The sequence below is a fragment of the Eutrigla gurnardus genome, assembly GCF_963514095.1.
Source record: "Eutrigla gurnardus genome assembly, chromosome: 8".
Lineage (NCBI taxonomy): Eukaryota > Metazoa > Chordata > Actinopteri > Perciformes > Triglidae > Eutrigla > Eutrigla gurnardus.
Window position 1 is genome coordinate 19,367,561 of NC_139922.1, and position 27,451 is coordinate 19,395,011.

General features: G+C 42.5%; 3 protein-coding genes across 7 annotated transcripts in view; 1 reads left to right on the forward strand and 2 right to left on the reverse strand.

Annotated features, from left to right (window-relative positions):
* arhgef19 (Rho guanine nucleotide exchange factor (GEF) 19) overlaps window positions 1–7,512 on the forward strand; it is a 19,888-nt gene extending 12,376 nt beyond the window's left edge. For all 5 annotated transcript variants that reach the window (XM_084015492.1, XM_084015489.1, XM_084015493.1 and 2 more), the window contains exons 2-16: window positions 142–828; window positions 927–1,421; window positions 1,947–2,079; window positions 2,181–2,263; window positions 2,379–2,635; window positions 2,718–2,878; window positions 2,986–3,138; window positions 3,374–3,503; window positions 3,708–3,782; window positions 3,880–3,969; window positions 4,058–4,221; window positions 5,625–5,783; window positions 5,867–5,946; window positions 6,032–6,136; window positions 6,267–7,512. In XM_084015492.1, the coding sequence (XP_083871618.1) occupies window positions 144–828; window positions 927–1,421; window positions 1,947–2,079; window positions 2,181–2,263; window positions 2,379–2,635; window positions 2,718–2,878; window positions 2,986–3,138; window positions 3,374–3,503; window positions 3,708–3,782; window positions 3,880–3,969; window positions 4,058–4,221; window positions 5,625–5,783; window positions 5,867–5,946; window positions 6,032–6,136; window positions 6,267–6,421 (2,925 nt within the window). In that variant the 5' untranslated portion in view covers window positions 142–143 and the 3' untranslated portion in view covers window positions 6,422–7,512. The remainder of the gene's footprint in view (window positions 1–141; window positions 829–926; window positions 1,422–1,946; window positions 2,080–2,180; window positions 2,264–2,378; window positions 2,636–2,717; window positions 2,879–2,985; window positions 3,139–3,373; window positions 3,504–3,707; window positions 3,783–3,879; window positions 3,970–4,057; window positions 4,222–5,624; window positions 5,784–5,866; window positions 5,947–6,031; window positions 6,137–6,266) is intronic.
* A 111-nt stretch (window positions 7,513–7,623) lies between these two features.
* Window positions 7,624–15,069, reverse strand: LOC311017260 (putative pleckstrin homology domain-containing family N member 1). Its single transcript, XM_084015495.1, has 11 exons — window positions 13,896–15,069; window positions 12,337–12,484; window positions 11,601–11,747; window positions 11,407–11,493; window positions 10,418–10,505; window positions 10,195–10,331; window positions 9,957–10,103; window positions 9,182–9,268; window positions 8,907–8,982; window positions 8,719–8,795; window positions 7,624–8,387 (listed from the first exon to the last, which is right to left on the reverse strand). Exons 1-11 carry the CDS (start codon window positions 13,988–13,990, stop codon window positions 8,256–8,258), a joined length of 1,221 nt encoding a protein of 406 aa, XP_083871621.1. The 5' UTR covers window positions 13,991–15,069; the 3' UTR covers window positions 7,624–8,255.
* A 3,547-nt stretch (window positions 15,070–18,616) lies between these two features.
* The window catches only part of ttll10 (tubulin tyrosine ligase-like family, member 10), a gene marked incomplete at both ends in the record, with an annotated part of 29,132 nt that continues 20,297 nt past the window's right edge, over window positions 18,617–27,451 (reverse strand). The window contains 9 exons of the mRNA XM_084016360.1: window positions 18,617–18,637; window positions 18,709–18,849; window positions 19,516–19,823; window positions 20,654–20,699; window positions 20,836–21,010; window positions 21,387–21,478; window positions 21,523–21,530; window positions 21,777–21,926; window positions 22,018–22,301. Of these exons, the coding sequence (XP_083872486.1) occupies window positions 18,617–18,637; window positions 18,709–18,849; window positions 19,516–19,823; window positions 20,654–20,699; window positions 20,836–21,010; window positions 21,387–21,478; window positions 21,523–21,530; window positions 21,777–21,926; window positions 22,018–22,301 (1,225 nt within the window). The remainder of the gene's footprint in view (window positions 18,638–18,708; window positions 18,850–19,515; window positions 19,824–20,653; window positions 20,700–20,835; window positions 21,011–21,386; window positions 21,479–21,522; window positions 21,531–21,776; window positions 21,927–22,017; window positions 22,302–27,451) is intronic.

Here is a 27,451-nt window from a genome sequence, read left to right on the forward strand (position 1 = left end):
TTTTATACACTCCCCTTATAATAAGATATGATAAACATTGATGCTTTTTTTTTAATTAGTTGATTTCTTAATGTGCATTTAAATAAGGCATTTATGGTCTAAAAATCCAAAAAGGTGACTTGTCTCTCTCTTCTTTGGCAGCCATGCTTCCTGGGTATGGATTCTCACCTTTTCCTGACTTCCAACCCCACCTTCACGCTTTTCGCTGCCGAGGAGACAGTCCCAGCATGTGGATCCCCGGCTCGGGGGACTCCCCGCCTCTGAACGAGGCCCAGGAGGACAGGCCTCTCCTCCACCCGTGCCACCACAAGCACGTCGCCGTGTGCCAGCAGGAAACATTGGCTTTCATTGAGCTCCAGCCACCGGTGACTCCTCTACTAAACGGTCTCGGCTCTCCGAAGCCAACTGCCATTCCAGAGGCACAATGCACAACGCACTCTCCGCCGCTGAACGCCTTCACGCACGCACTAAACGAACTCAACGGCATGCAGAGCGGCCGCCACAGGACAGACGACGAGCATGCGCTTCATTCGAACCCCGGTACGCCTGCCGAGGATTGTGAGCTCGAATGCCGAAATGGCATCAGGACTTCTTTTCGGGAGCAGACAGAAAAACCTCGTGCCATCACGACATTGTGTCGTCCTCTCCACGCAGCTCTTAGCCTCCCTCTGCCGTTCCCTCTGTCCTCTCTATACACAAACAGAGACTCCTGGGAATCTCAGTTACCTTGCTCCCCGTCGCCACCTGAAGGTCCAGGATTTCAGAGCCTGGACTCCTGTCATTTACAGAGGAGGACATCACAGGGTTCACTGAAAGAGAAGTCTATCCGTGAGTGGGCAGCTTCTTTTCCCACTATGGAGAAAGTTAACATATCAGCTCTTTACATGCTTCCTCTTCATCTAATAAAGCTATTTTCTTGTTTCCAGGGAGAAAGGTGCAGGTTTATTCCCCAGACAGCCAGAGTGATGAATCTCTTAGCAGCCCAATCCTGGACGCAGAATACATCTTCCCAGGGCCTTTTGCATCTTTCCTGGAGGAGGACCTCAGTGGATTATCTTCCCTGGAGGCCATTTCAAGCCCTTCGTCCACAGACGGTCTCACGGATCACCCCGACCTCGGTCACGATGACATTTTTGACCTTCCTGCAGAGCCACTGCAGATAATAGAGGACTCACTGCCAGGGGTGGGGGGAGACAGCAGAAGTGCAGAGACGTCCAGCGCCACAGGGGGGAGCTTTTTGTCTCCCCGCAGCCGCCAAGGGGATCAAGAGCGGCGGCGCTTCTCGGCCTCGGAGCTCATATCTAGACTGCAGCTGTCTCAGAGGAAGAACTCCTTCACCTTGAAGCTGGGGAAGTCCCTGTCTGCACGCGTCGCCTCCAGAGACAGACAGAGCTCCAACAGCATCAGCGCCAACGCTGACTGTGAGTAGAGAACAGAACCAACATCATGGTAACCATGAACCCACCCAGTGTGTATCGACAACCAAGAGCTTTATTAACGCCAAATACCAATAACAGTGATAAAAAACAAACCAGTTCCATGACCTTCAAAGCAAAACAAACCAAACAAAGCAACAACAAAAACATGAATGAATGAACATACAAATAAAAACAGGTGACCAAAGCAACATTGATATAGAAGAGATTATTATTTGGTTACAGTCGTGTGGAATTAGTGCCTGATATAAATGGCATCATACTGATCCATTAGAGCTGTCCCATTCTTCAGCCATGTTGCTTTTGCAGTTAATATTAGTCAATTAATAATCAATAATTCCACTGGCAGAAAATGTGATATATATGGGTTTTAAACAAAACAAGCCATTAGGAGACATTACCTAAGAAGAAATGTGTTCTACTTTCTGACTCTGCATGCAAGTGTTGCTGGAGTTTTGTGCCTCTTTTCCTGGACCTCACACCTGCACACACACTTTTCTTCCTCTTCAGATAAATCCAACTCCAAGCATCGAGGCTCAGGAGGCTCCAGTGACAGCGCCCCTCACAGTCCAGTAGCACCTGCACCTACTCTGCCCAGCAGTGACAGTGGCATGCCTTTGCATCGGTGGAGCACAAAACTTGGGTGAATACAGACTTTAAAAAAAAAAAAATGTACCACATATAAACTGCAAAGATGCAAGGACATGTGTTGATGTCGGTTCACTTCTTTCTTTTTTTTCACAGAATGCGAAAGAAATCCATAGAGGACGACTTTTGCACTCCAACTGTTGCTAGTTCCAATCGCTTATCACGTTTTTTACCTAGTTGTAAGTTTCCCCTGAACATTTTCATTTTTTTTTCAAATGCTGTTGCACCTTAAATACCCAGACTTGATTGGATTTTCCTGCAACACGCTTTTTTTTTTTTTTCACCTCCCTGCAGCGATTCTGTACCAGGAATACAGCGACGTCGCCATCAACAGAGAGATCCAGAGGCAGCAGGGGAAGGAGCCAGGCACCGAGGATGAGGGGCTCAGGGATGAGGGGTCAGACGGGATCCCGTCTCCCTCTAATCTCTCTCCGTCCAGCTCCTTTCGCTCATCGCGAGGCTCTGCTTTTGCGCTGTGGCAGGATATCCCCGACGTTCGGACCAGCGGCCAGCTCGACAACTTCAGCAACGAGGAGAGGAAATTGCAGGAGGTGAATGAGACATATTTAGACATTTTTTTTTTTTAGTTCATGCGCCAGGTGACCGACTAAAATACTGTCTCCCCCAACTCAGGCGAAGTTTGAGCTGGTGACATCCGAGGCGTCGTACATCCGCAGTTTGACGATCGCGGTGGACCACTTCATGCTGTCCCAGGAGCTCGCCGAGTGTCTCGGCGCTCAGGATAAACAGTGGCTGTTCTCCAAGCTGCCCGAAGTCAAAGGTGTCAGTGAGAGGTGAAGTAATATGCTACTCGTGTGCCTCTCTTCAGTTCCTTAGCTTTAACATCTCACTCATAATCTCTCCTTCTCTGGGTGTATCGTCTGCTCCCTCTGTGCCTTAGGTTTCTCCAGGACCTGGAGCACAGGCTGGAGGAGGACATTCTGCGCTTTGATGTGTGCGACATCGTCCTGGAACACTGCCCGGCTCTGCGGAGGGTTTACTTACCTTATGTGACCAACCAGGCATACCAGGAGCAGACATACCAGCGTTTGCTGTGAGTAACAACTCACGACATATTAGACTTGTATGTAAACTGTCTGCCTCTCTGGTTCATAGAACTGTTTCATGCTGGATGTTCCTCTGAGGGTGTTCAAGTGTTATTTTACACCTGCATGACTTAACTTGCAGATGATACATCTAGAGGAGTACAAAGCACGCTGGAATTCACACCCACTTTCACAAAAAGCCATTAAAGTGTTTCTCTGAAGCAACTCGTCCTGTCCTCTTAGGCATGAGAACCCCCGTTTCCCCGGCATCCTGGCTCGTCTGGAGGAGGACCCCATCTGCCAAAGACTCCCTCTGACCTCTTTTCTGATCCTCCCGTTTCAGAGGATCACGCGCCTCAAAATGCTGGTGGAGGTACAAGATTAAACATTTGCTGCAGAATTCATGTTCGCACTTGAAATCCAATTAAGTGTAAGTGTAAACGGGGTAATATTTGGACCGGGCTAAAATTAATGTGCCGCAGCATGTTTTTTGTTTCTTTTCTTCAACAAAAGTATTATTTAATCTGGGGGCACATAAAAAAAAAAAAACCTCTAAAAAAACGTGTTTGCTTTCCAGAACATCTTAAAGAGGACGACACCAGGCTCCCGAGATGAGGACACTGCCACGAAAGCTTTCAATGAGCTAAAAAAGGTGGTCATTATCATCTCTAATAGCCAGTTGGAGGAGTACCAGCATCATCACCGGTGAGGCATAACAGTAATAACCATGTTGGAATGTTTCTCCTTAGATCATCAAAGAATGTAACTCCAGTGTGCAGTCAATGAAGAGGATGGAGGAACTTATTCACCTCAATAAGAAAATCAATTTCGAGGGAAAGGTGACTGAAGTCGTTTGATTTCTTTAACCGTTTTGTGAACATTTTGCAGTGTTTCTTATCCGGCAACGTATTCCCCCCGTCCTTGTAGATCTTTCCTCTGATCTCTCAGTCCCGCTGGCTGGTGAAGCACGGTGAACTCCTGGAAGTGGACACCCAGACGATGAGTATTTCTGGATCAAAGCTCAAGTTGCCCACCAAGCCTGTGTACCTCCACCTGTTCAACGACTGCCTCCTGCTGTCCAGGAGGAAGGAGTGAGTGATATGCCATCCATAGAAAGAGAGAATAGTCATAGAATGACATGCAACAAGACATATGCTCACTATATATACATGCTGAAAGAGTAATGGCTGCTGTAATAATTCCTCCTCTCCAAACTGGCTGTGCAGCGATCCATTACCAACACAAAAACAGTGTAATATCGCATAGAAAACACTTTATTGTCTGCTTTTTGCATGCAATATGCATACATTTGTCTTTGATTTGCATATGTAAAGTTTGCTATTATAAAGGTTGCATTAAAAAAAAAAAAGACTGCACAAAGCACAATAGAGGCTCCAATAAAAGGAGCAGCAGGTAAGCGATGGTGAGGACAGAACCAAACATATCCTTGGACGTATTGTTCCTTTTTTCCCCTCCTGGAAAACAAAATATGATGTGCCTACATCAGCTAGTACTAACCAATAATATCATGACATCCATCCATCAATCAATCAATCTGCAATTTAGGCACTCACAGAGTCAGAGAAGGCCGTGAGCTAATCTTTTTAATAACCAAATCAAATTCCTCACGGCGTCCAGCCTGCCGAAGCACACGGAGATAAAATCAGGACTCGAGCCCTTTGCCCTTGTAGAGACAAAGTGCCCTTTTTCTGCATGGGATTAACAGATAAATTCCTGTTTGCCCACAGCATGCCCTGTCCCCAGAAATATCGATTGAATTAAAATAGCAAGTGCTCCTCCATCACCTTGCTACGTTGAATGCATAAGAAAGTAGCCTACACATACAGTTCATTCTTGTTTATATTCATGCGCTTTACTTAGGAATTGCTTGACAGCAACACTATTTGGCAAGTAGCCTAGAAATTCTTGCTAGTAAGGGAATCAGTGAAATACGGTCGAGTTCTGGTATCACATCACATCATCTACTGAATTTGAGAACGGCCCCATCATGTCTTCAGCAGAAAGAAAAGGCCTTTTTTATGAAATTTAGCCCCTTAACATGCTGTGTGCTAAGGCAAGTCACCTTCAACAAGTGGTTGTCCTAACTGAAACTGTGGAAGACACCCTCATAATAGCTTTGGGTATAATTGTCTTTCTTTGTATTAGGTAGTGATCTCCTCAAAGCCTCTTTCTATCTACATACAACTTGCAAGTATGGTTGTCCCTTTCACTTTCTTGCTGAGAGATAGATGAGAACGTTGATAACACTTGCCTGTAAAAGAAGTGTCAAAAAACGACATCACAGACCTCAATGCACACCACTTCCACAACCCTTGATCTGTGATAATGGTGTGAAAACAACACAAAGACATTTGAAACAGACAAACTTCTACATGTTGTAGCTTTAGAGATTCCCCAGCTGCTTTTTAATGGGGGGGAAAGATGCGCTGCCAGCTGGTAGATCCTGTTAATATAAATGTCATCTTTCCTGCAGTACATGGAAGTTCATGGTGTTTGTACACGCCAAGATAGGGGAGCTGAAAGTGAAGGACCTCAGTCAGAAGCTGCGGGGCATCTCAGGCTTCATCTTCCACCTGCAGCTGTGTGAAGGCCAACAGCTCAAACACCAGATCCTGCTCAAGGCACACACTGAGTGAGTAACCGTTATTCAGCTTCAGTCCAAAGCCGATGCTTTAGCGGACGGTGCTCTGACTGCCCTTTCTGAATCTACCCAAGGAGCGGGAAGCAGAGATGGATCACAGCCATGTTTCCATCCGATCCACTCGAAGATATCGAGCAAGCCAGCGAGAATGATGGTCTGTAGAGAGCTTTACGTGCACTATGAATCAGCGTGAAGCTTTTAATCCTCTCATTCATCTATTTCCTGTCTTTTCCTCTTAGATATATCCCAGGTTCAATGCATCAAAAGCTATCAGGCCCAAGAGCACGATGAGTTAACGCTGGAGAAGGCCGACATTCTTCATGCTAAGACCATCACAAGTGACGGTAAGAATTTGGATGACGTCATCTTTCGGTTGAACTGCATTCCGACCTAGGCCTCTGCCTCAATAAACGTAACTTGTGGCCATAAAATGTTAGGTGCTCATGTGTAAATGGGGGTGTCGTCTTTCTCCAGGCTGGGTGGAAGGCATCCGACTGTCTGACGGGGAACGGGGCTGGTTCCCCAAAACCTACGTGGAGGAAATCACAAGTCGCAGCGCTCGCCTCCGCAACCTCCGAGAAAATATCCGCATCAAATGTGTCACGCAGAAACTGGAGGGGGAAGACTAATCACCTTGTTATGGGTCAGGGGGGGCATTTTTTAAGCTTCTGGATATGAATATATTTTTGATTTTAGATGTGGGACCTACGTTTAGTATGCAGGTGCTAAGACAAACCAACTATTTTGACCGTGTGTGAGCTTTTTCCTTTAGCGTGCTAGCTGCTAGTTCTGTTTTGGAACGACGTTTTTGCGAACCTCTGAGGGAGGCGTCACTTCATGCAGGCTCTCTGTGAATGCATTAATTGGATAGAAATGTTAAAACACCCTTTATCCATAAGTAATGTAATTGTGCCACAGGAACTATTTGGACTGCATGAACTGGTTCAGCAGAATGGTGGTTTATTTTTTTATTAAGATATAAATGAAGGAAAGATGATCCTCCTAACAAGGCCGCACTACACCAATCATTATTTTCTGTTTGTGCCCTAATCTGATTAAAGGATTAGCTATATTCTATATTTTTATTAATGTCAACAAAACCAACAATTAATTCATCCTACTGACAAGTATTGTCTGTGTAGCTAAAGCCTGATATATCTTATCCCCCTGTGGCAAAGAGCCCCATTGTTGTCCAAATACAAGCAAAAACACATTGGTGAGTTGTACTAGTGGGTCACATGTTCCTTTGTTACCATTAACACACACAGATTTCACTTGAGTTTATTTTGAGTTGGTCGAGCAACAAATGTGTGTTAATCCACAGCTGAAAATAGTCCTAAACGAATGCACTACGTACGCCTGTTTGAGTAATTCTTGCTAAAACTTACATTGACCAGCTGTTTTAGTGAAAATGTAAACTATACATCTGTGACTTGCAGAGAGGTTGGACATTGTTGGTTTCGTTCTTTTCATGGCTTTTGTTGACAGTAAGTAAACTATAAATAATGTCCTAGAAAACCCGGAAACGGACATACAAATTCACCTCAGGATGCGTTTTTTTTTTTTTTTCATTTCCATAACCCTAGCCGCTGTTGAATAAAAGCAAGATATTATTTTATTACACTAATCATAGAGGATCAAATCACTAAGTGCTGAATTACATGTCGACCTACATCGTCCAAATCACGTTGCCCTTATAAGCTTCAACTTCCCCCAAATGACCAAAAGCACAGTGTAACTGAGCTGAGACCTGTCGTTAATGAACCACTATAATCAACATTTAAATTTAATCTCTTCCCAGTGGCACATGAAATGTTTATACCCCCCCCTATGTTTGCTTTGTTGTTAGTTGTAATTTAATTGGTTGCTGTTGCAGCGCATGTATTTATACTCCTCTAGCTGGTTGTTCTCTAAGGAGATTCTGATGTAAATGTATTCCTGTAGATGGCTTCATGTATAAAGAGTAGAAAATGGTTGATTTACTAATATGACTGTAATTTATATGAGCAAAGATTCAACATATATTAATACATTCCATATTACTGACTATTAGTCATTTCTAATGCCATGTTGAATATAAATATTGTAATACACTGGATGTTTACTGATCTCTGCGCACTACTTTAAATGTTTAACCATTGAAATAAATGTAGATGCTTTCATTTTACGTCGTGCTGAATTAACGGCTCTTCTGAGTTTTCAAACAGTTTATTGTGAAAATGTCAAACTGTGAAGACATCAAAGCTAAATATGTACAGTTTATTCAGTACTATTTGTTACAGTCACCTTTACAGCTCTACAGTCTCCACATCTACCCTAAATATATCAAAATAGGGCAAAACACATCCTCCTTGCTGTATCTCTGGTTTGTGGCAGAACGATACATAAAAAGTAATATGTACAAACTATCTACACTTTATTCCAGATTTGTAATAGCAGTCAGGCTTTTCCACATTCGGCCAGTCAGCTGTGGCCATTGACGCGGCATCGGTCGGCTGCTTTCATCGGCTCCTGGGTCTCCTTCCTGCTCCTCTGCAGCTTTGCCATGATCGGAGGTGCAGCGTAACTCACGGTTACCTGACTGCTTCTGTCTGGCTGCAGGTCGAAAACAAAATCTCATCGATGCAAAGTTGCTTCAAGGTGCTAAACAACACTTTGGCATTGCGAATACAATCCTTTTTTACAGAATCAGTCCATTTTAAAGGGGTTCTAAGTTAGAAGTGCTTGCCTCATGTTCAAATGACCCGTTTCCTGTTAGTAAACACGAAGATCTATTTTGTGGGGGCGGAGCTTAGGTGGAGGCAGAATGCAGGATGCATTAGAAAATACAACACCACAAAGACTCAACTCTTTGGCCTCTTGTACCTCATTGTTTTTCCAGCCCATTCATTATTCTCAACCATTTTATATATGAATATTCTCTCACCTGTTGTAGTTGAAACATCCAGTTCCGATAATCCTCCAGACAGGTACAAGAGACCTGCAGCGGCTCCACCAGCTCACCTAAAACACAAAAGCTATGATATGAAAAGACTGTATACCTCACCATAGTTTTGCTATAATCTAATGTTGAAATGAGCTAACAAAAGTATGAATGCCACATGTTTGGCACACCTATCAGGTCAAACTCCAGCCGTCCAGACAGGGCTGACCTCTCCACTGCTTTGATGCTGTGTCGGGGCAACCTGCCCTGTTGGAGAAAAGAAATGCTTTAAACTCTACAGTTTCTCTTTTCACTTCCATACAAAGTACGACACAAAGCGACTGAGTGATATTGTCGGTGGCACAAAAATGTGTCAAAGGAAGAGGATAACTGGGACACGTAATTGTGCCACAGTGGTTGAGGAGGTATTTTCATGGATTTTCCCCATCAGGTCATTTTACACTACCTCATATCTTATATTCAGACGCTTGTTGTCAACCGACAGTAGCAAGACGTCTTGAGGGAAGAGAACCATCAGTCTTTCTTGGGGTCCCTGAAAGAACAAAGCCATGTCACTATAATATATTTAACATAATCAGCATTTAAATAGCATTTTTAAGACAACAGTTGTGTCTATTATGTTTATTATATCTGATATGCGATATTCATTGCTAAGATATGCTAATGTGAATTGCTATAAAGTCAGAAGGGGCAACAAAAAAGCAAAAATGATATAAGTACTATATATAAGTACTACACTACACAATGTCAGTGTAATCATAATCAATAGACAAGATGGTCAGATGACAAGAATAGTAATCCTGAATTTTCCTTAAATATGTTTCCATGTTAAATAAATGAGAGCAGCCTCTCCGGTACATTACTGTGCCAGCAGGTCAAATGTAACATGAAACCTGACTTCCTTAAAAGTGCTTTATTGACAAAAGAGAAAAACTTTGGAAAACCTATTTAGATAAAATCACTCGGCAGCAGATGGGAACTGGGCTTATGGGAAATGTGGCCTTGATTTTCAGATACGCTGACAAAACTAATTCTTGTAACTGTTCAGGTGACATCATGTGGTGATTAAGTACGGAAGGCCATGAAGGGGGAAAAAAAGTTTTTAGGTTTAGTTTTTCTGTGGAGCCTGCAGGTCCAGAAGTAGATTTGTATTCATGCTCACACATGACTAGTCACAGTTATCCATCCTCATTTGCAGATTCTTAACCTGTCTGTATTACCTGTCTGTGTGTGTTGATGATATGGACGATAGACACGTATCCCGGCTGACCCATGTGCTGTATCGGCGAGCCCTCCCACTGCCATATGGGTGCTTGTAGCAAGTACGTTTTCAGTTCTTCTCTTTTCCAGCTCTCATCACAGGGTAACTAGGAAAGAAATATGATGTGTCAGCAATGCTGTAGATTTACCAGTGTGGTTTTTCATGTAGAGTTGCAAACAAATGGTTATAGTCATTACAAGATAGGAGAGGGCGCAGTGGGAGGGACTCATGGGTTGTGCCATTGACTTGTATCTCCTGTCTTCTATGTGTTGCATCCATTTCTGTAACTCTGCAGCACTAGCGCATATGAAGACCTTGGAGTCCACCATTGGACCTGGATGAAAGAGGGAACGACATAAATCATGCTTAACGCCGAGGTCGCCACGTCTTAGCTGAACTCGGTAATTTCCACTGACTCACTACTGATCTCAAACATGTGTGGTGAATGTGACGTGTCAGAGTCCAGGGAGACGGCTTCCAAGGAAAGGCCAGAAAGGGGAAGGATGCCCTGCGAGATAAGAGAACACAAAGTGTCAAGATACAAATCTTCTCATTGTTCTTCAGCTTCCTCCAAATAGATTATTTAGCATTTTGTCAAAAAAAACACTGTCTTATCCGTGTTTTCTTTTAGAAAAGTGTGATCATGCTGCAGAACGTGCTTGAACGTGATTGAAATGGAGCTCCTGTGTTCCTGTTCTATTGGTTTGCCTGTTATGCCTTCAGCAACTCCTCACCAAAATATCTGACTTTTCACCTGTTAAATGCTCCAGTTGTCTGTCTGGTGCTGACAGTGAGTTAATCAGAGAGTTTTCTTTGCCAACAGCTGTTTCTGCTGGAAATGAAGTCAACAGATAAAAAGCTATGTAGAGTTGGGTGGTAACTCTCTGTGCATTCACCGCTACGGTGACACCTTTTCACCATTTATCGGTTGTTAAATAAAATCCTCTAAACAGGCTGCAATGTAATCCTGGGGGAAATCAACTACTAAAGTACTCTTTTTGCCTAAACTGGCTGAGTTAGTTATTATACATGAATGACATAATTTCTAAAGGAGCATACAGAGAAATAAAACATTTTATTCAGTGTGTTATGTGTCATGTGACCCGTTGCTGGAAGAAAACAGTGGCACCACGAGTCGAGTTGGAGAGAGGAGAGAACGCTTGTTCTTGGGTGATGTTGGGACTTCACTAAATGTGAAACTCATGAGCGTGTTCTATCCCCGCTCTACGTGAAAAGTGTCCTGAGATAACTTCTGAATTGGAATTGCCCAAAGCGATTACATTGCCCCCTGTTTAACGCTGCAATCAACTATGCTGCACCGATTACAAAAAAGGGTTGTCTTCAAGTGTGATTGCATCTCAGCCACAATTTGACATCATCATTTTTTATGTAAAATACACAAAGAATACTTCATAAATGAAGTCTTGTCGAGATTGGTCCAGGGAGAGGATCAGCAGGTGGAAAGAGAACAAGACCAGGAAGTGTTCACTGGTTTCCTGCTGGGGAGAAGAAGACAAACAGTTAGCACTGAACAAGCAGCAGAGATCACGCAGCATTGTAAGTGACTAAAGAACTCCCAGCTGACTCCCATGTGCAGCGTTACCTGAGTGCAGCTGTTGTACAGAGACACCAGGGATGAGTGGATGACCTCTCCATACATGTGTGCAGGTTGGCCCTCCCACTCCCTGATCGGCTGGTGGGAGTAAATCCTGGACTGCAACTCGTCTCTGCTCCTTCCCCACAGCACCACCTACAGACACAAAACCGCATCAGCCCAACTATTGATTGTGATTCATTGATTCGTTCTTAGTTAAATAGGACGGATCCTGCAAACTGTATCTTGTTGCCCCCCCCTTCTCATATCACTGCCTTCATCAGTGTATATATAGTAGCCACATTTCACAGGGAGGTGAATCATCAGCATGAAACAGCAAATTGGAGTTTGTTTCACTGTTGAAAGCCTCAATTCATAGTTGTTTGACCACAATCTTGCAAAATCGAGGGGGATTTGGCGTCTAAAAGTGTTGTTCTCTAGAGGCTTCGTGTTTACATTAAAGTGCGAAAAAAAACTCAAGTCTGTGTTTGCAGTGTTTCCTCCCCTCCTTTATTTCCCGTAAAGTCTGAATCACAGCGAAAAAGGAATTCAGAATCTCTCACTTTTGTCATGGAAATTCCTACCGTGTGTAAACAGTGCGTGTTTGGTCTCAACACAAATAACAGCAGGGAAGTGGAAACTGTTCATATCCACGTGAGGCACATCTAGCCACACTCTGCTTGAGCACTGAAACATGTTTGCCCAAAGTGAACCACATGCTGCATTCACACGCACAAAGACGCACCTCTTGACCTTTCGTGACCTCTTGTTCCAGGTTTCGTGCTGAAGGGTAGCACGGTGGCGACGGCCGCGGCGGTGGCGCTGGCGGCTGCTGCTCATCTCTGCTGTGCCTCAATGAGAGCTGAAGTCTGGTCTCTCCCAGACTCCACACCCTAAACAAACACATTTCATCAGAGGTTATTGTCAGCCAGCAGCAGTCACAGCGGCTCAGTGGTTAGCCTCATGGTCTCATTGCGGCGTTGATGCAGGTTCAGTTTCTTCTGTCTGTGCTGAAGTGCTCGTTCTGTTTGTTTCGACGACATGCAAGTCAGTACTCGGGACTTGAAACGGCCTCAAAACCATGATTGTGGACCCGTGCTTTCCCCAATGATTCTTGTGCTCGGACTAGCTTCAGCCCTAGCGAGCCTTTAAAGAAAAAAAGAGTTTGAAGAGCAGTAGAGCACATCGCAATTTAAATGACATGTCTTGACCCCCTCCTCCCCTGCAGCCCGGCAGCAGACAGACATAATCAGATTACAGTAGTCGGAGCAGAGACAGACCCACCTGCTGACCCTTTACCACCACAGTTTGCAGCCTCTGTCACACATACTAATTCTAAGCAGGTTTCCAATGTGCACTGTGGTGGATCTACACAGAAAAAAGTGACAAAATCAACTTGCTGGTTGCGTATGATGTTTTGAGTTGATACAACTGGTGTCCTAAAATATGATGGAAGGACAGGAAGGAAGGAAGCAGAGGAGCTGCTCACAGTAGATGATATACTCTCATATCTGCAGCGACCATCTTGAAATTCAATTTTGGACAGGAAGCCGATAAATGCAAGTGTGCATTTTTATAATAAAAAAACAAGAAACATGAATAGTCTGCGACTCATTATACAGCCACATGTAAAGACTGGTAGCTATTATTGTGATTAGCCCCCCAGCCTCAGAACGAGGGAATTTATCCCGCCCTGACTCTGTATTAAACCCCTCCGTGCTTCAGCCATTGTCTTATTGTAATCTGCTAATCACGTCAGTGCAGCATCACCGACTCCCCCAAGTTCGTGTTTAGTAAATAGGAACCAATTAGTTCTCCTGCCTTGTTGTTCTGCTGGGTGCTGACGAGGGGGAATCGTATGGATATAATGTGTTTCCTGCAGGTGTTTTTCATCTCGATTAAAAGGGTTTATAATTGAATCTTCACTTCCCCTGCATTACCTGGTAGATTTCTGTGTAACAGCACATCCTGTTACTTTGTGGAAACAAGCATGTTGCGTGCACATCCTGGAAACGGTATCACTACTCAAGTCAGCCTCTTGTTTTGTGTTTCATGTCCAAAAAGGTTGAAAGAGAAGCCTCTAACCCGATTTATTCGCCTCACAGATCGTCACTTCTTCCTCCTCCAGATACACAAAAACCACATTCAAACAAACTTTAAAGCTCTGTGACCTTAAATACAATCGTGATGAGTGAACGCGTGTTTTGTTCCTGGAAATAAATACAGTCATAACTGTGTAAATTCCCCAGCCACTTCTATTTTTGACCTCAGTTTTAAAATTGCAAACTTGTGTGCGTGCCTTACCCTAAATTGTCCCCAGAGAGTTCCAGGAGCTCGATCTCATCAGGGCCCACCTCGTCCACTCCAGTATGCCTCTGGGTCACACTGCAGCATCCCATGATGGACAAGGAGTCTGTCCCTCTCTCTGCCTGTCTCAGCTTCTAGTCCACACACTGAGCACCATCTGCCCAGACGATCATCCCCACACAAAAAAAAAAAAAAACGGGGGCTGGTTGGGTCCAAAAGAGGATATTGTGCGCTGGAGAAAAGGAGGGAGGAGGGGGGTGTCGCTCTAAGCTCTAGTTCCCCTTTTTTTTGCCAGCGTGTAGTTTATACTTCCATAGAGCCACGAGAACGAAAGGTGTTGAGGCTTGTGAAGAGGAGATAAAAGTAGTAAAGACGCAGCGTCGTTCCTTCCTTCCTGTCAGTTGACTGTCTGCAGAGAACTGAGCAGCTTCCTCAGTTGTTGTTTTTTTTCTTTTGATGGTGTGAACTCACACTGGGAACCTGCTGACGCTTCATCATGACACATAAAAACTGGTTCTATTGACATTTCAAATGCAGCTGCTGCAGATACTACACCTCTTCATGTTGCTCTGATGCTCGAAGGCTCCTCGCTGAGAACTACAGCATGTGGATGAAGCAAGCATCCTGTTGGGAAAGATGGGACCATGGCTGCCAGTGTTTACACGCAAAGAGCCTGACTATGGATTGGCAAGTGAGATAATTATGAGTTTTGAAATGGAGAGGTAAAAAAACAGCAGTCAAAACAACTGTAGCCTTGTGTTGATCTTCCCGGGTAGAGTTACAGCAAAGTTTGTACACAGTCATGTCTGAGTGTTTCCACAGTGAAGCAAACCTGATAAGATGACTGATGTATTATGTATTTTCCATTTGCCACAGCTGTTGATTTGTTGTTATGATTACAGTAAATTAGTCTACCCTTTCTGTCTCAAGATACAAAACATGCTCTTTAAAGTGACAGTAAAATGAAACTAGTCATCACGATCCAGTGAATAGTTTGGTACATCACTATTTTCAACACTATATGATTACTTTTTTTTAGTGACCGTTTTGTTATGGTCTTAAAGGGATGGTTCGGAATTTTGGACATAAGACCTATTTTTCAACTCAGCCGGTGTGTTCGAGACGTCTGGAGACGTTCTCAAGAAATTTCATTCAGTTCTTCTAGTTGCCGAGTTCGCTTGTGCTATGGCTAGCGCAAGTCAATCGTTCTAGTTAGCATGGCATTAAAAACACTCATACCCACTCCACAGTGCACCTGAGGCAAATCCATTGTAACGGCAGACTATCGATGTACATATTTGTTGATAGAATGTTTGAAATAAAACCAACCTTGCATTTTTAAGGATTTGTGTCTCAGCAGCAGCAGCAGCGTGTCATACTTCCTAGTAGGCTATGGCAGCGGCGGAGTGATATCACCTAACGCTTATAAGTTACCGGTTCTATAATAGTTTGTTTACCTGCTGTCATTGCTACAGACGCAGAGTAGCCTGCAGTGCTAGTTTCTTCAATCTCACAGAAATGGCCACTTTTGGAGAATATACTGAAACTTTTGAAGACTCTGATGAGGAGTTTTTTTCCACCCAAACCCAACCGTACCTGTACGAGCCTGAATATACAGAGGAAGAATTGCGCGAGAGGGATGCTCAAAGGGCAGAACGTGAACGAGCGTCTGTGGAGACCGAGCTAGCCCCCGCTGGAGCTGAGAACCGGGACCGAACAAACGGAGACTGGTGGTGCCAGGAGGGAATCCCCCGCAACGCGTCCGAGGGTTTATGGGTCTACGGACGGAGCAGAGGTACGGGTTCGCGGTGCGTAATTGTGGGTTAACGTGGCCGTGGGCTGCCCGGTGTTTGCGTGAGGTCCAAGCGCTTTTCACCCAGGTCTGAGGGCATGAGTCCCGACAATTCGTCCCGGTTCGATTGCCTATTTACGGGCAGTATTTCGGGCGGCGCGTCTTAGAGTTTTGAGTCCAACGGAGCAAAGTAAAATTCCGCTGCTGCTGAGAAACTAGTCCCTCAAAAAATGGATGATTCATGCGATGCAAGGTTAGTTTTGTTTCAAATATTATTCTATCAACACACATATGTACATCGACAGTCTAGTGTTTTAATTGATTTGCCTCGGGTGCACTGTGGAGTCGGTATGAGTGTTTTTAATGCCATGCTAACTAGAACCATTGACTTGCGCTAGCCATAGCACAAGCGAACTCGGCAACTAGAAGAACTGAATGAAATTTCTTGAAAACTTCTCCAGACGTCTCGAACACACCGGCTGAGTTGGAAAATAGGTCTTATGTCCGAAATTCCGAACTATCCCTTTAAATATGGAACAGATGATAACAGCTTTTTCATTGACTTATACTTTGACTTTGTTTTTGTTTTTTTTACTTTTCTCAACATGTTATGCAGATTTTTTTCTTTTGGACATACTATACAATTACTTTTTTATAACTTTATTCGACAAACTATACTATGAGTTTTTGACATTCTGTACTGTGACTTTATCATTCCTTTTTTTCGACATGCTTATACTTTGACTTCTTTATGACTTTTTCGACATGCTTTTCTATGACTTTTTCTAAAAACTTTTTCAACATGCTATACTATCACTTTTTTCGACATGCTATATTATGATTTCTTTTTACTTTTTCTGACATGCTATATTACTTTTTTACTGTTTTTCAACATGTTATATTACTTTTTTCAACATCCTATACTTTTGGCATTCTATACTATGACTTTTTCATGACTTTTATTCAACATGCTTATACTTTTATACTTTATTTATTTATTTTTTTACTTTTTTTGACATGCTATACTATGACTTTTTAAAATCTTTTTATGTATGTCTTGTATTCAGACGCACAGAGGTCATGACTCTAAACCTTATCAGATGCACATGATGAAACTTTTAGATGTGTCAAGACAAATAGCTCAGGCAGATAGAAGATGGGATAGTTAACACTAGTGAGTTCCAGTCCCAGGTGGGGCAGCCATTTATAAAAACTAATATTGAAAATAAAATAAGTAATAATTATTTAAGATTTTTAACTGGTATTTTCTTTACTCTGGGATTCATAATTTGTGGTACAAGTATTGCACACTGCCTGGACAGGCAGGAGCAACAATTCCTTATGTGTTCTCTTTTGTGACAAATAAAATTCTTGAATATTACATTTTTTTAATCTTGACATACTATACTATTTTTTTTAAGAAATGTTATACAATCCTCTTATACTGGCTATTTTCAAATGCATTTTCAATATACCTTACTGTTCTTTTTCAACATGGTATGCATTTTTTTTACTTTACAAAACACTATACCATGTGTTTTATAAACACATACTAATATAATACATTATGGTGTTTTTTGCTATTCTATGACTTTTTCATGACAACACACTACATTCTTGACTTTTTTTTACTATATAGTATATTATGGATTTGCAATTTTATGACTTTCTATACCTGTTACGATGTATTTTTCCAAAATATTCTCTAAAATGTTTTAACATACAATATTATGACTTATATATATAATAAGTCTAGAAGTTCTATATACTTCTATAGACTTTTTGACACAAATTTACTGTAACTTATAAAACTATAATATGACTATTTTTTATATACTATGACTATTTTTAACATACTAGACTGTTTCGGACATACTATACTATGCATCTTGGCACTTTTTTCAACATGCTATTCTTAGAGTTTTATTTGATTACACCTTTTTTGACAAACAAAATCGCCTGCAGCAACAGCCCAAACGTATCTCTTCCTGCCTCGTGACCTGCTGCTCATGTCACAGCGTCACGCGACACCTCAACCTTTTTTTTATGACTTCATTCAACATGCTACTCCAACTTTTAAGACTGTCTTTTTGCCATTCTTTACTATACATTGTTTCCAACATACCATAATAAGTCTTTTATTCATATTTGTTTTTATGACTTTTCAACAAACTAAACATGAGTATTAATGACTTTTCTCGACACACTACACTATGGCCTTTTTCACTACTTTATGACACAATGATATCTTGTGACTATTTCAACACACTATAAAGTTTCTTAATGACATTTTTAAACTTTTTAAAGACTACTACTATACTATGAGTTTGTTAGACATATTATGACTCTTTTCTATATATAATGTACATATGTACTTATTAAAGAAAATCCACTCTATCCCCTGAGCCCCAGTTGTCCACTACGCAAGGGGTTGTGTGGTTGACTTTTACTCAAAACTGGCTTAGAATTGAAAAAAAAAATAGAAAAAAAATTCAACTGAATCATTTGAGTATATATTGTTGGCCACCTGGGGGCAGTAGAACAAGACAACTTGTTGTTTAGTGCCAGTAGTGTACAGTAGGTTTATCAGAGTGTTTTAGCTGAAGACAGCCACCTGTTGTTGCTGAAAACAGAATCGACCAGTAAGACTCTAAACTCTCTACAAATATTGATTAGTGCAGCTTTACAGGTACAATGTGTAGCACCTGGTCACCTGCTCCAAAGAGACAGGGGGCGGCAGATCATTTGAAATGAACTAATAGACATGAACAAATAGAATCAAGCAACGATGCTTTAAAACTTTAATTTACGTTTTCAGTTGGACTTGTATAAGTTTGTAATACAACGGCAGGTTTCAGCCACACTAGTTTGTTGTTTACACTTCAGTGTGTGATAGTGGCACACATGCAATGAGATCATCCAAGCCTTAAACCACGATCTCAATTAGCTGCAAGCGCCAACAACCATCATTATAATGGTAATTGGTCCCTGAGAGCTACACCACACGGCAGCACTCACTGGGAAGGCGCCCAGCACCCAGTCCCTGGGCAGACCCTTGGCAACCCGAAACCTGTCATTGACATAGGTGTTGAAGCTCTCCAAGGACCAGATGGTGTCCTCCTTTAGCTGACTGTACAGAGGGTTCTTCTTCTGTATGCCCTGGTGACGGACAGCAGGGGGACCAGAGACACATGAAACAGGAACAGGGAGACAGTTCGTGACACAACTAATGCTTGATTTATTTAACCTCTCTGGAAATAATTGGAGGACAAGTGATGCAAAATGGATGGGATGCAGATATCTCTCCAGTATTATCATAAATTATTTTGTCCTTTTTTAATTTGTGCTAAATGGAAGTTTCCATGGCAAACATTATGCCTTAAACCGTGTCAAAAGTATCAAAATCCTTGTTTTGTATGAAGCTGGTGATTGAACGATAAAGGGCCTTAAGTCTCCAAGTCACAAGGCATACTAGGCAGGTATTTATAGTATATATAATAAATTGACAGAGTTTTGACCCCAGACCACTCTGTCATTGCAATTATGTGCGCATAGAATAAAAAGAAAGGTTCAGTAATTAGGACACGGCAGCTGCAAAAAAGGGGACAAATGCTGAAAGATATCGACTTGATATGTCTAACTCAGACTGCTGAAGCCTTATATTAGCTTCAGATAAAATTGCAACCTTCCACTGACACTGAAAATACATTAAAAGTGATCTTGTAAAGAACTGAAAGAGTGATGGAAGCGAGTAAAATATGGGCGCATATTTTGAGACAGACTTCAAAAAGTGGATATTTTTGTCTGTAATGTATTAAGCCATACCTGATTGGTCAGGTGGGTGGACAGGTTGTTCAAATAGAGGTCGTAGAGGTCACAGGACAGTTGTACGTATCCGTGGCGAAAAAAGACCATGTAAGGTGCAGTGCAGGCGACCAGAAGGTAAGAGCGCACGTCACACTTTTTCCCGTTCAGGAGCAGCGGACTCTGGATGTAACTGAAGGCAAAATGTTGGTTTACGCTCAAGTTAATGTCAACAGCTACATCAAGGTTTCGAGAGGAAAGTGTAAAATTTGTCAACGAGAAGTTGAGTTTTTTAGGACATGACATAAATTTGAAGAAACCCAAACGTTCTGTATGTCAGGCCCGTGGGCTTACTGATCCACGTGTGCCTCTCGTTGTTGCTTGCACCTGGTAACAGTCATAAAGTTACATCAGGTAAATCAACATGCCATATACAAGTATGATAAGTCCTGTTTAGAGAGTAAATGAGACTTCTCAGGTCTGCACTGCTCTATGTTTTTCCATTGTGTACTGTGGTGTCCTGTTCTATATTATTTCAGTTGTTGCTTTTAGACCCAAGGTATGTTAAGGCATGCTTGGTTTCATTACTTTGGATTACCTTCTTTATTTTTTGAAACACAGCAACAACATTATAGCTAATAATGAGTCATGTTGCTGGTTTACGTATGAGTGAGGGACTTATTTGTAATGGAGTATTCTCAGGTTGAGGTATCGAAGCTGCTACTAGATCTAAGTTTTTCTTCCACCACTGACATTATGTGACTACAAGTGTCAGCGGGGATGCTTCTCAGGCAGATGTCGGTGTGGGGTCAGTTTCCGAGGCCTGATCTTTTCTTTGCTCTTGTCTACTTTTCTGATGATTTATCTTTCCCCCAGAGATCCAAACCAGCTGTCTGTGTCTTGCTCCTGTTTGCTTAGTGATAACCATGTTTGTCATAACCTGCACACCACTTATCATAACCCTGTGTGTCTGAACAGTACACTACAGAAACCAGGGCATCATTTGATGATAAGAAAATAAGGGGAAACCTTTTACATTTTTAATAAAAAATAAAATGTAATTTGTCTCGGTCCTGCCAAGTAGCTGTAGCAGCTCTACACCCAGATCCTGTTGAGCATCTCTCCTTGTGTTTGTGTCTCAGCCCTGCCCTCTGCTGACTCATCTCTATGGCAACAGCATGTTCCCCTGGTGATTTAGTCAGGGCCTTATGGGAGGTGAAGTGCATTATTTCGCCAACATCCTTTGCCTCTTGATTAAAAAATCGCCACGGCAACTGTTGTCTTACACTACCAAGCACAAACTATTCTTTCTTTTCATTATTGGATGCATGACAGTTCAACAAATCCACTTGAACCAGTGTTGTTTTGTTGTTGAATCAGGATATCATGGTGTAGGTTAATGTGAGTGAGATGTTTGGGCATTTTACCCTCCTGCTGGGCAAAGAAAGCCTCCCTGTCTTCCTTCACATCCATGCGGAAGGTAGTAGTGGGAATAAACTCTTCCATTTTCAGCCTCCTGTGAAGTCCAACATAACAAGAGTGAGTGTGGGTCTTCAGGTTACTCAACCTGCCATTATTGCAGGATTAGAACTCAGATTCATGGACAAAGATTGTCATATATTCACCTCATATATCATATACTGTATTCAGCAATTAAAAGCAATCATTTGGGAAATTCCCAGAAGTAAAGTGAATGGGCTAAAACAGTATTGAAAAAACTAGCATGGTGCTTTACATGTGCCACATATATACATTTAATTCAGTATAAATAACATTACATATTGGGAATATTGTAAATGTGAGCGTGAATTGTTGTCCGTCTCTACATGTCAGCCCTGCGATAGACTGGTGTTCTGTCCAGAGCATCTCATGTCTTGTGATTAATATAGTACTGAACCTTCTCTGAAGTTATGGATTTGGTCATACACCACTTGAGCTTGAAATCCTTCCTCTGCTTGTTGTAAATCCTCTTCCATCCTCTGCTCTCACATTAACCACTCACTCTAAAGGAAAAGTCCCAAAGGAAACCAGGCGTGCTTTAATCACACAACACTCCATAGGTCAGAGGGTAAACCAACGACTTGACAACAGAACATATACAGCAGTTGAATAATGTTTTCTGTTAGCATGAAAGCACATCTCTCCTTATAAGTCATTGCTTTTCTGAAGTATTTTCAAACAAAACTTGTGATGTGATCACAGTTTTTTTTTAATATCTAAAATCTAACATTATTAATAAACTTTGTGTCCTTTATTTCATATTTCTCCACTTACATTTTAGCCCCATTGGCTCCTCAAACACAGTAGAAAGGCCCAGGCCCCTGGGGTTCCTGCCGCTGCCCGTTGCTGCCTGGGTAGGAGCAGGTCGACAAGCCCCTGGGGAAGGACCTCCAGAGGTATCGCTTCATCAGCCCCACACCTGATGCTTTTTTCTATACACACAGAAATCATGCATGCACACAGCCACTCACAGACTTTTGTTGCAATCAAGGAACTTGACGTCCCACTTTCTCCTCCACACACCTGACCCTCTATCCCGGCTCTCCTGGTTAGCAGTCATGTGAGAAAACCTCTCTCTCTTTTTCTGAGTCTGCAGCTCCTCCCTCTGAACCTGCTCCAGTCCACCTTCTGATGTCACTTCCTGCATGCCTATACGGTCAGGTTTTCCTCCTGGCTCCTCTAGTTTCAGGCTCCCTGCAGGATGGTTGTCCTCCTTCGCCGTTTCTTCCTCTTGTTGCTTCTGCAGTCCGGACTCCTCTGCCCGGCCTTCACTGCAGGGCTCCACCCAGCACTCAGATGACGTGACCCTGTGCAGGTGCAAATCACTTAGATATTTTTATTCTGAGTCGAGTATGAAGTATCTACTTACTACTGGATCGGTTTACAGGCATGCATGGTCCCAGTAGGATGAATCCAAATGATTTTGCCAATCCCCCGACTTTTCTCTTACTTGTAAAGTTAATATCTCAAGATGTAGGTGAATTGGCACCGTCTCAACAGCTTACACACAGACATTCATGTCCCCATCAGGAGGAATTTTATTAATGTTGCAGACCCCTTGACTTTCTATAGTGACATCATAGTCAAAATTGAAATTTGTTCAATACTTTGAAATGCTAAACGTGCTCTAAATGTAGACTACCTGCTAAACATGTTAAGATTTTCATTGTTAGCATGTTAGCACGCCGATGTTAGCACTTAGCTTCACTCCCAACCAGCCTCACAGAGGCGCTAGCGTGGTTGTATATACTTATTATGAATGGTCAGCAGCTCCTTCCCCATTTCCTACCCTTCTATTTCCAGTGTCCCATCTCGGACCAAACCGATCTTCGAACTCAGCCTTCAATTTTGATCTCAGCTACACACCTGTAAAGCTTCGTGACTGCATCGCTATCATATAACAACAAAATACAGACACCTGGCAAAGTACTCAAAATCACCTCTGTGCTGGTTTAAGTAAGAGTCTCCAAGACCAAATTTTCCCACGGTGACAGAGGGACTCACATGGTTGAAACACACATGAAGGAGATCGGAGAAAGGATTGATAGGTGGTGTGAAGGCAGCGGCCATAGCTTTAGTTCACTCACAACGCTCTGAAAAACCCGCCAAAGATTCAAACTTTGTTGATGACGTCAGCGGGGACTAGCGCCAGATACGTCTGGGCCCCTGGGGCGTTCTGTCACTACGCATCAAAATTTGATTGGCTGACACACGTCAGTCAAAGTTATAACCAAATAGGCAGTTTCAATGCAAGGCTACGAAGCTGTGATGCGTTTAAAGACATATGGAAAATCCAGCTCAGCTTCACAAAAAATACCCATACTCTTTCTGCAAATATAATCGTAACGTACTGAAAAAGTAATGAATTCAGACACATTCAGACTATAATTTAATTATGAAAAAACATTTTTTTATTTTGACAGGGAGCAGAGAAGGCCCTGCTGGCCCTGACAGCCCACCGCTGCATTTTGGAAACCTCTGTCCTAGAGGTTGCTAGCACCTGTTAGCAGTTGTAGAATTGATATCATATTTTTTTATCTGTATACTTGAAAAGTACTTTAAACACTTAAATATATACAAAGCGTGAGACAAATGTGCTACCTCCAAATAAATGTGCTTTCTATGAGAAGGCAGGCTGAACAATGACCTGATTGCACCTGCATTTAGAAGCAAAGGGGTTTTACCTGCAACTCCAGCGTCACACAGATTCCACAGAAACCTACTCAGCCTGTTCTTCCTCTGCTCAACCTTATAGTCCAACGACAACAGCAAGCAGCAAACCCACAGACTGAAGGGCGGACTTGACAAGAGGTGAGATCACTTGGTCTGTCAGCAGTTTAGCCCACTGGACGTAGGCTAGTCAAACTGCTGAAGAATCATCGGTTGCTCCGGTAATGGGAACAGTTCCCGCTTGTAGATTACATCTTACAAAAACAGCAGCTTCAGGTCAAACTAATACAAATAAACAAATACTCAAGATGTTATGTATCCCACTACACTGCTAAGTTTAGCTTCATTCAATATTAATTGCCTGTTAGCCTCTGTTGTGTGAACCCTGTGGTAACATGAGAGCAGAGTGTCAATCAAAATGCATTAGCCAGTTTTCCAGGGTATTAATATCCTGACACCGAAGGTAAAATAGGATTTTCTACGGGCTCTGGGACATGCAAATAAGCCATCCTTCACAAAAAGTGTCATAATGTCTCATTAACAATGTGCATGTCACTGTAGATAAAAATGGTATCCACCTTATATTTTATATTTTTTGACTGTTGAGCTGAAATTAAAAAAAACCTAGATCACACCCCTGATTACATTGTGCATTTTTTTTTTGTATTTTTTTAATCAAAATTGATTTTTTTATTCATCCTGGGAAACAAAATAAGATGTGTGCTTACACCAGCTCTTACCAACCAATGTCAACCAATATGATGACATCCATCCATCAATTAATTTTCCACGGCGCAGAGCTAGAGAACGTTGTGAGCTAATCTTTTGGAACACCTGCCTGTCCTGTTTCACCAGAAGACAGATGTTTCTGACTTGAAGCTGCCGCACATTAACAGCATCATTTTACACACTGAATGCCAAAGACTGAACGGTAATTTATGCAAACTATGCAACTTCAGCTCTGAACCAACCTGAACACTTGATTAAACATCCAGACATTATATGTATACATATTGTCAGTTTCTTTGAACACTAATTCATCCAGCAGAATCCGTGTTGGCATCATTATGTTTATGGCAGACATGATCGTGAATCATATTCTAGAGCCAAATTCTGTGGCAGGTATGAACTTCAGCGACATACAAACAGTATTTGTCTGCTCACATTGGCAAATCCTCTTATCACCTTTCTGTCTCAGTGATCTGACAGAGGAGGAAACACCCAGGCCAAGCCACAGTTGGTAATTATGCATAATCTCCTTTTTCCTCCCAAACAATCTGATAATTGACAGGGGTGGATGCTTCTCAGAACCAGCATCCATGTCACCATATAATTACACAGATGGGCAACCTCGAGTGACGCATAAATCCAACACCTGTAGTTTAAGCACGAATCAATGCCTAGCAGAGCATAATTAGAGCATTTAGAACATATTTAGAGCAGGACAGTCAAACTACAGTGTTATGACAGATGACAACTTAACTGATTTGCCAATAAAATGGGGAACAAACTTTCAAAAATGCAAGCTTTATGTGCTAAGGCAGGGCTGTTTATGGGCCACATACAGATATGCCCAATACCGGCGGCTCCTGCATGGACAGCAGTTTATGTGTGACTGCAATTCCCCTCTAGGGGGCCGGATTAAACCCTCTGGTGGGCCGGTTCTGGCACCGTGGGCCGTATGTTTGACACCGCCATGCCAAGTGTTAAACTCAAGAGTTTACGGGCATAAGAAGAGACTGATATGATGCCGTCAGTCAGTCAGATTCTGTCTTTAACAGTCTTTAACAACTTTTCCTCGGTGGCTCCTTTCATCGCAATGCAAGCTGTAGCTGTCATCACATCATGTGCTGTCAACAATGTCCCGCATGAGTAAATTTACAAGATTCATTTTCACACGTTACAAAATGGCAGCGACAAGGGAGCGCTGCTTGGCAATGGTGCGAGTCCAGCCACAGCACTCCAGTTATTAGGAGCGGGCCTCCCGTATTCCTGTTTAACAGAGCTTTGTGTGGAGCCAGTGTCAGCCACGCCTTGATAAAGAGCCGCCATCTGATAGACACACAGCAAAGTGCTGCGTAGGAGGACAAAGAGAACAGGCTTGTTTTACAACCCTGTCGACCTCATCGTTCACCATCTGCCAAGAGGCTGCGTGCATGTGTGTGTATTTTAGTATATGTATAAGCTTGTGTATTTTGTGTGGCTATCTGTATGCTCACTTTTTTTTTTTTTTTTTTTTTTTAGTATTACATATTTCGCAATTAGAACGTTAATAAATAACTTCCCTATTTTGATTTGAGCTCCGTCTCCTGAACTAAAACCTTAACTTTTTTTATTTTCCTTTGAGTTTCTTCTTGCAACACACAGAAAATAAACACCAAGACGTCGCATCACACCTCCAAACCCTGAGTTTTCCCGGGGAAAAGACAGTGGGTGAAAATGTGTACTATCTATATCATAAGGCGAGAGGTATGTGTGCCTCTGTCTCAGGGCGGTTACACCATAAAGTGTGTGTCTTTGGAGACTCGCCCATTCCCATGTCATCTCAACCGCCTCCTACACCAGGAAGTGCTCAGCAATTACAGGGATGCAGCCTGCAGCCATGCTGTCCCTACACAACCCATTATTTGGAGGGATTCTCCTTGTCAAGGTGTTATAGAGGGAAGGAATGGAGTTAAGTTTCGATGTAAAGAAATGCTTTCCTCAATAGGGTCTCACTGTCTCCTGCTATTCATGTTTTCCTTACAGAATTACACCGGGGAAGCAGACGGGGGCTGTTGTAGCGCGGGGCAACATTTTGTTCCCAGGGCCTGTGTTCGCTCAGTCCCACAAAGACGTGGGGGTTTCACCAACACTGGAAAATGTACATATATGCACATTTATGTCCTCAGATAAACAGATATGTTAAAAAAAATTACATTTTATTGTCATGAATGCCGTTTATATGTCTGTATAACCGAGGTCTCTACAGTAACTCTACAGGCTTCCTTCTATCTTTTAGTGCTAATGTAGAAAATCTGAGTGCTGTTGGGGGTTTACCATTTTTTTCAGATCCACTTAAAACCTCTTGTGATTAATCATCACAAAAATAGTAGCTTGACATTTGGAAAGGTGTGGTTCATGTGGTGCACACATCAAGTAGAAGTCGCCCTCTTAAATAGAGACTTCATGTACTCCATGCGGCTTTGGTATTTCACGCTATCATCATGAGGTAATGAAGGTGGAGAAAAGCTGCCACCCAGCTGAGCCTCCAACTCCAAATGCAGAGAAACATGTACGTGATGCGCGTAGGGCAACCTCCTGCATTAACGTCATTCTGCTGGTTACACCCTCCGGAGTCGTACAAAGACACCGTTCGACTGGAAAATGACTCACCGATAGCAGACTTTGGCAGGAACATGACAGAACAGAGGGAGTTGCTGAAGGAAGGGATGCACCGGGTTTGCATAGCCTTAAAATACACCAACTAACCAGAGAAAGTGCTTGATGAAACAAGTGCTGGGGCCCCTCCACCGGTTAGTACTTCAGAAATCCGTCAGGTGAAATCCATCCACTTATCAGGGAGAGTTGGGAAAGGTCATGTCACTGACACAAATGGAAAGGTATTCATAGTGGAGGTTTTCTGCCAGGATATTTACACCACAGGCAAAAAAGGGAAACGTGTTTTTGTGCTTTAAATGACCACCCATCCATTATTTCCCTATACATTCTCCCTCTGTTTAACAAACAACCAGTGGCAGGCATTGACATTTCTGTGCTCTGGTGTCTGAGAGGTGTGTCCATTCAC